Source organism: Electrona antarctica (assembly GCF_951216825.1).
Source record: "Electrona antarctica genome assembly, chromosome: 3".
Lineage (NCBI taxonomy): Eukaryota > Metazoa > Chordata > Actinopteri > Myctophiformes > Myctophidae > Electrona > Electrona antarctica.
Window position 1 is genome coordinate 22,045,364 of NC_136808.1, and position 6,153 is coordinate 22,051,516.

A 6,153-nucleotide genomic window follows, 5' to 3' on the forward strand; every position below is an offset into this window, starting at 1 on the left:
CCCATTTAAAATATTTAGTTAAAAATAACTGATGATGCTCGATGACAAATTGACACGTTGAGCTTGTAGATCTGCTATTTTCACTTTCGCTTCGTATGTATATATGCACACATATGGGAAATGTTCTAAATATTAAAGTACAGCAAGTAATGCACTGATATTAAGGAGAAATGTTCTTGGCAATATTGTACTTGAATATTTAAATGAATATAAGCTCCATTATATGGACAGTCTACCTTTATTGACCCCATGGGGGGAAATGATCCATGTACACAGCACAGCAGTAGCATGAACAGCATCAGGGACGTGCACACATAGACATCAAAGGGGGCTTCAGCCCCTGCCCTTTTACCCGTCTGTAAAACAACTGCCCTCTCCAGACTATGAGTGCAGCATTTACTATAGTGAAAGAAATGCAAATGCCACTCCTTTCCATGCCATACCGGAAGGCAGCGTTCAGAAGAATAGCTTTTTTTCCAAAGTCTCCTGAACTTGAACATAGTATTTTGCGTTGAACTAATTTGTTTAGAAATCCATGTTGTTGCATCTCCAGTAGATAAATAGTGCTGGGTTGCGCCCCGAAAATAGCTGATCTACAAGCTCTCAACGCATCGCAACGCTTGTAGATCTGCTATTTTCGCTATTTTTGTCCAAAAGTGCCCTCTTATGGGATTTCAGCCCCTGCCTCAAACTGCCTTGCCTCATGCAGCACTCTGAATCAGCACTGCCTGTTTTTTGTGCTTGGTCGTTAAAAGACCACTTCACCACTTTTCAACATCTCTTCATATAATTGGTCCTCACTAATTTCATGATAAAATATCACGATTCTTTTCCTACTCAGTCTGTGGGCAGTTCAGAAACCCATCCACTATAGTGACATCATCGTTAGGCAGATTTTTTTATTTAAACAAGATTTAAAAATATACTGTATATAGGCCTATTTAGATTATCGTGAGAACGACCTTTCAGGAAAAGAAAGCCTGCAGTATAACAAAACATGCATCGCATGGATGCACCTGGGACGTATCCTCAGTGATGTATCCCAAGGTCATCGGGGTTTCGGGTCTTCCAACATCATACCCCTCACTCAGGTGACCCAGCCGGGGTGATCAAGTCCCGACTTACGTCCCATGCAGTAGCTACCCTCGATCAGTCCCATTAGGGCAAGACAAGGCCACATACAATCCGTTGCTCCGGAACCACTCTACCGGGACTGGGAGGATCAGCAATCTGGCGCATGGAGAGACTATAGGCTCTGTGGGTTGGCTCCTGTCCAGGCCCCTCCTACGTCTCACCAGGTCCACCCCTGCTCTCACCAGGCCCAGGACCTGTGCGTTGCACCAGACTCCCACTGGGTCTATTAGCTTGGATTCCCCATCGATGATGTAACTGGTGGAAGTGTTTCTGAACTGCCCACAGCCCTCCTATGAGACACAGAATGAGTAGAAAGAAATGGTGCTATTTTATCATGATAATTAGTGAGGACCAATTATATGAAGAGAGGTTGAAAAGCGGTGACAGACCTGTTAGCTCCAGTACCAAGACAAACATGTACCGGTATTCAAATAAAAATAAACCATTCTCACTGAAGGTTGAACAAACTCAATGTTATCGAAGGAGCAGTTCACTCCAAAAAAAAAAAGAATTATATATATATATATATACGATCTTGTGCGTAAGGGGACATTTTGAATATTTCTATACTGTTCCTGGGTGTGTGGGGACTGGGGAGGAAGTATGATATCGCAAAACGACATCTTACTATGCATCTAGTTGACTTTTATACCACTTAAATCGTTTTCTCCAGATCGGATAAATTGCCGATCGGGTCGAGTCATTTGGAGTGAAAATTCGGAACACAAGAACAAGGAGTATTTTACTCACTCAACAATAGAACAAACAAGCACTTCTTCGATCATACACAGCGCTTTATGAGGTACTAAGGGGTACCGCAGCTGGCGCAGCAGCAGGGACAAACTCTGCCTCATAGAAGTCCCGGAGAACTTTCATCTTCAGCTCCGACTTTTGGGGAGCGGGCAGCCTCTTCAACGCCGGCAGCAAGCTTTTGAGGAAGAGCTCGTCTTCGTCGGCGGTTTGAGAACCGAGCTTCTCCACGGCTTCCAGGAGCCGCTTGTCAAACTGTCTCTCAAACTGGGACTGCGTTCCTCCTTGTTGGCCTTCTGAGCGACGACGCTTCCGCTGAGTGGAGCCCGCATTCTGCTGCTGAGTGGAGACCCCAAGAAGTTCTGCCGCCGCAGCAAGGCCAGTCTTCAGCTCAGTGTCTTCTCCCAGGTTCGGGAGCGTTGGTCTGCTGCTCTCTATGTCTACGACATGGTCCATGAAGCTCATCAGAGTTGCGTATTTCCATCTGGCTGGACATCCTTCGTCCACGGCCCCACATGTCTTTCTATCCCTTTCGTATTTTTTTGATCTTCGGAAACTATCCGCCAGGGTTTTCCACTTGCGCCGACAATCCGCCTCTAAATTGAATGAATAATAACAATTAAAACATGCATATGTTTTCGTGAGGTACCCTAAAAAAAACATGCAGTAATCCTGGTCTCTATACTGCCTCTCCCTGGCCAGCTGGGGCACCTGATGGAGGGGAAAGGAACTGGTTGGAATAACGTGTTCCTTCCACGCGCTAAGTCCAACCGGGGAAACTCTCCCTGTCAGGTGAAATGGAGCGGTTTGGACTCCACATGAAGTGAAGGAAGCATGAGGTCAGTCCGTTGCTCTCCCCAGGTTGGCAGAGTGAGTGTAGAGCCCAGGATTACATTAGATAATTGACACTGGGTGAAGAAATGGTGACACGCCCACTTTGGTTCCCACTTCAGGGCAAGAAGAAGTATTTTCAGTAAAGTACAAGCAAGCAGGTCAACACAAGGAGAGCGTTGTTTTATAAGTTAAATAAACAATTATTATATTATCCAGTAGGCTACCTGTCTTTTCAACGTGCAAATGCTGTCAATGTTGTCACTTTTTTCTTATGTGTTCAAAAGTCGAGTGAGTTTGCTAGAAGATACTAGGCAAATCATAGCAGGGACGGATTAAACCCCACGAGGGCCCCTGAGCCGCAAATGTTTTGGGGTCCCCCAATAGTGCATCTTTTTTACCAAAATTGAACACAATCAACGCCCAACGAAGGGCCACAGGAGCCCTTGTTGGGGCCTCAAACCCATAGCATAGTCCAATTTCTCCATAGGGCCCCCGAGAGCCATTGGCTAATTTGGCCCTGGCATAGCTATATAAAAAATAAAAAAGATATAGCTATGCCTGTGTGCTTTAGTTTATTAGAAATTACCTGGTATTCCCGTGATTTCTTCCACTCTCCTCCACGCATCATCTTTTTTCTCATTTTTCCGGTACAGGTACAATTGTTTGTTCCATATAACTGGGAACTGGCTGACGGCGAAAATAAGTTGCTCTTCCATTCCCATGTTTGTTTGTTTACAACAACAAGCCAGAACAGGGTGGAATTGGTTGAAATTTATATTCGAGTTAAGTACAAATACAGATTAAAAAACGGTTATAGTTTTGTATCTTTGCATCTGGAAGTTTATTGAACCCGGGCTCAACTTCAATTTGTATCTTTGTATCTTTATATCTTTTGCAGCAACGGATTTGTTAGCTTGTAGCTTCAAGGGTTCACCACGTCGCTGGCTTCCATTGAAAATGAACGGTAGGCTGCATCTTTGCATCATGCTCTCCAGCTCTCGTGCGCCAACAATAGCAGATATACAAGCTCACTGCGCGTAGCAGCGCGGCGCGCAGTGAGCATATAGATCTGTTGTTTTCGGTGCTGCGCGCCGCCGCGCAACTATCAGACCTTTTTATGGTCTCCCTTCTACTAGGCTACGGTTCTTCGGTGAGGACAAACTTGTTTTGCGTTTGCGTTCTGCGCGAGGGAGTGGGCCTGTTGTCTGCAGGGTTGCCATGTCCGCCTATTATATGCGACTTTGGGTCTTTTGCGCCTTTTTTGGAAAGTTGCTTGTAAATATTGGTGTATTTGTAGGTTGCTGTTTTGGGGGCTTGTTTGTAGTTGCTTATTTTGGGCCTCCCCCCTAATGTTGATTGATTGATTGATTGATTGATTGATTGATTGATTGATTGATTGATTGATTGATAGATACAGTTTGTAGAATGGGTACAGTCCAAGGTCAATACAAAAACTGCTAAGAGGAAAAAAATCACACCCGTGTGAAGTGAGTGGTGCAACTCCGTGTGGGGGTCCCCGGGGGGTCCCCGGAACTTCCAGACCCCCAGGAACGCACCCAGGGCTCGTACTGTAGTGTACTCTGTGCCACTTTACTCTGTGCTGTACTCTACTGGCCACTTTCGGTGTTGCAGCTGTCCGTGCTTGGACAGACAGACAGGGACATATTAGGGACACACATAGCTACGTAATGGAGCGGCTGCGGAGGCACCGCTCAAAAAAGGGAATACGTGAACAGTATAGAAGAATAGAGTGGGGGCCTGGGCCGTGGCTCAGCGGTCCAGGCACTTTGGCTGGTAATCCAGTCTGGTAGTGTGCCGCGGGTTCGACTCCCGATCCCTTGTTTGAGCCGAATCTGGGTTGCACATGGTTTGTTGAACTCTCTCTGGTATTGTGAGTGTGGACTTTGTTGACATTCCCAAATTAATATAATACTATATGCTTCTCCACAGTCAGACCCCCATCTTAAAATAGTTTATGCCAGGGACAACATTTATGTTGTTAAAAGATATTCTACATTTTTCACCATTTTGACCAAGAATGTATTGTTAAAAAATATTGTTAAGTGCCCATGAGTCCATGACCCATGGGCTTGTTTTCATAGGCTTGTTTCTGTCGCAGGACCTGGCAACCGCTGCTAGCTGCCCTTATTTTTAGCATGTTTTTAGCTCCGTGCGAATATAAGGAATATTTAATTTCCGGTTTAATTCCGGTTTGGGAGCTGGCGAATACAAGGACTTCAGAATAAGAGCTCATAACTGATGTGTTCTTTTAAGTGCTACATTTATTTTTAAAAATGCATTTATGATATCTATTTGTAAATGGCATATACTAGACTACTTATATGTGCCCTAAAACGTTTTTTACCGATGTAAAATGGCTATTCCCATTACATTGGGCACATGTTCCCTGCATGAATTGTTTCAATTAAAGCAAAAGAGGGCGCTGTTTCTCCATTATTTGCAGATGGATTCTCAGATAGGCAATTATTATAGTGGTCTTCAACCAGTGGTGTGGGGACCAACCACCAGTGGTCCTTGCGGGGGTTCCAGGTGGTCCCCAGCTAAATGGAGAGTTGATAACCATATGGACCCTTACGGCCGGGCTCCACCGGGCGCGTCAGCGTCGCGTCTCCGTCACCGTCAGGGAATGTTCCCTTTTTAATCAATTAAGGGTGGCTCCACTGCCCGCGTTGACGGAGACGCGACGCGTGCATTAAAATTGAACCGGTGCGTTTTTTGACGCGACGCTGACGCGACGCAACGCGTCCGGTGGAGCCCTGGCGTTAGAGACCAACGGTGAGCGTCGCTTGAATTTCATTGGCTATCGCCCAATCGCCCACTATCGCCGGGCGACGTCGCCCAAAAGATGAATTATTTTTTATCTTTTCGGCCGACGTTCCTCCGCCCACTTTTCGACCATCGCCTGTTCGCCTTCTATCGCCAGTAGTTGCCGGGTCCCATTGACAAATAATTCGTCTGGCTGTCGCCCGCTGTTAAAACGTACTGTTATAGATCTTTAACTCTTGATTCATTGATTGATGAATGTATTAACAGATTGTAGAATTACAGTACATTTCAAGCACAACTCAAAAAACAACTGTTAACTGTGGACGACACTATAGAGCATTACACTTGTTTACAATAGGGCCCACCATGTTCAATTAATCATAACAATTAGAGACGTACAAATATACTCTATATAGCAAAAAAACAGGAAATCATCATAGAGGAGGTAAAAAAGGAAAGAAACAAACATACATACTGGGGTCAAAGGGTAACAAAAATTTGCCGATTCCGGACCAGAGTGGACGCTGGACAAAAAACGGCTCTTCGTGTCAGCTCGTCCGACATATGCACGCGTGCGGAGAGACCTCCTCTACAACGCCACACTCTCCGTTAAGCGGTAGAGGTGTAATATTAAGAGTGGCGGGCCTT

General features: G+C 45.3%; 1 protein-coding gene across 2 annotated transcripts; it reads right to left on the reverse strand.

Moving 5' to 3' along the window:
• Positions 1 to 216: 216 nt before the first annotated feature.
• On the reverse strand, positions 217 to 3,669 carry LOC306920707 (uncharacterized protein). Of its 2 annotated transcripts, none has more exons than XM_079497541.1 (3): positions 3,305 to 3,669; positions 1,885 to 2,480; positions 217 to 1,421 (listed from the first exon to the last, which is right to left on the reverse strand). In XM_079497541.1, the coding sequence occupies exons 1-2, from the start codon at positions 3,438 to 3,440 to the stop codon at positions 1,930 to 1,932; spliced, it is 687 nt and encodes a 228-aa protein (XP_079353667.1). In that variant the 5' UTR covers positions 3,441 to 3,669; the 3' UTR covers positions 217 to 1,421; positions 1,885 to 1,929. The 2 variants fall into 2 exon arrangements, with proteins under 2 accessions (XP_079353667.1, XP_079353666.1); XM_079497540.1 differs by having other exon boundaries at positions 217 to 1,424.
• Positions 3,670 to 6,153: the final 2,484 nt, after the last annotated feature.

Excerpts from the sequence above, each read along its gene's own strand:
- LOC306920707 (XM_079497541.1), bottom strand. The coding sequence starts at position 3,440 with ATGGGAATGGAAGAGCAACTTATTTTCGCCGTCAGCCAGTTCCCAGTT. Across the intron at positions 2,481-3,304 it reads AGAAATCACGGGAATACCAG|AGGCGGATTGTCGGCGCAAG; the intron begins GTAATTTCTAAT and ends CATTCAATTTAG.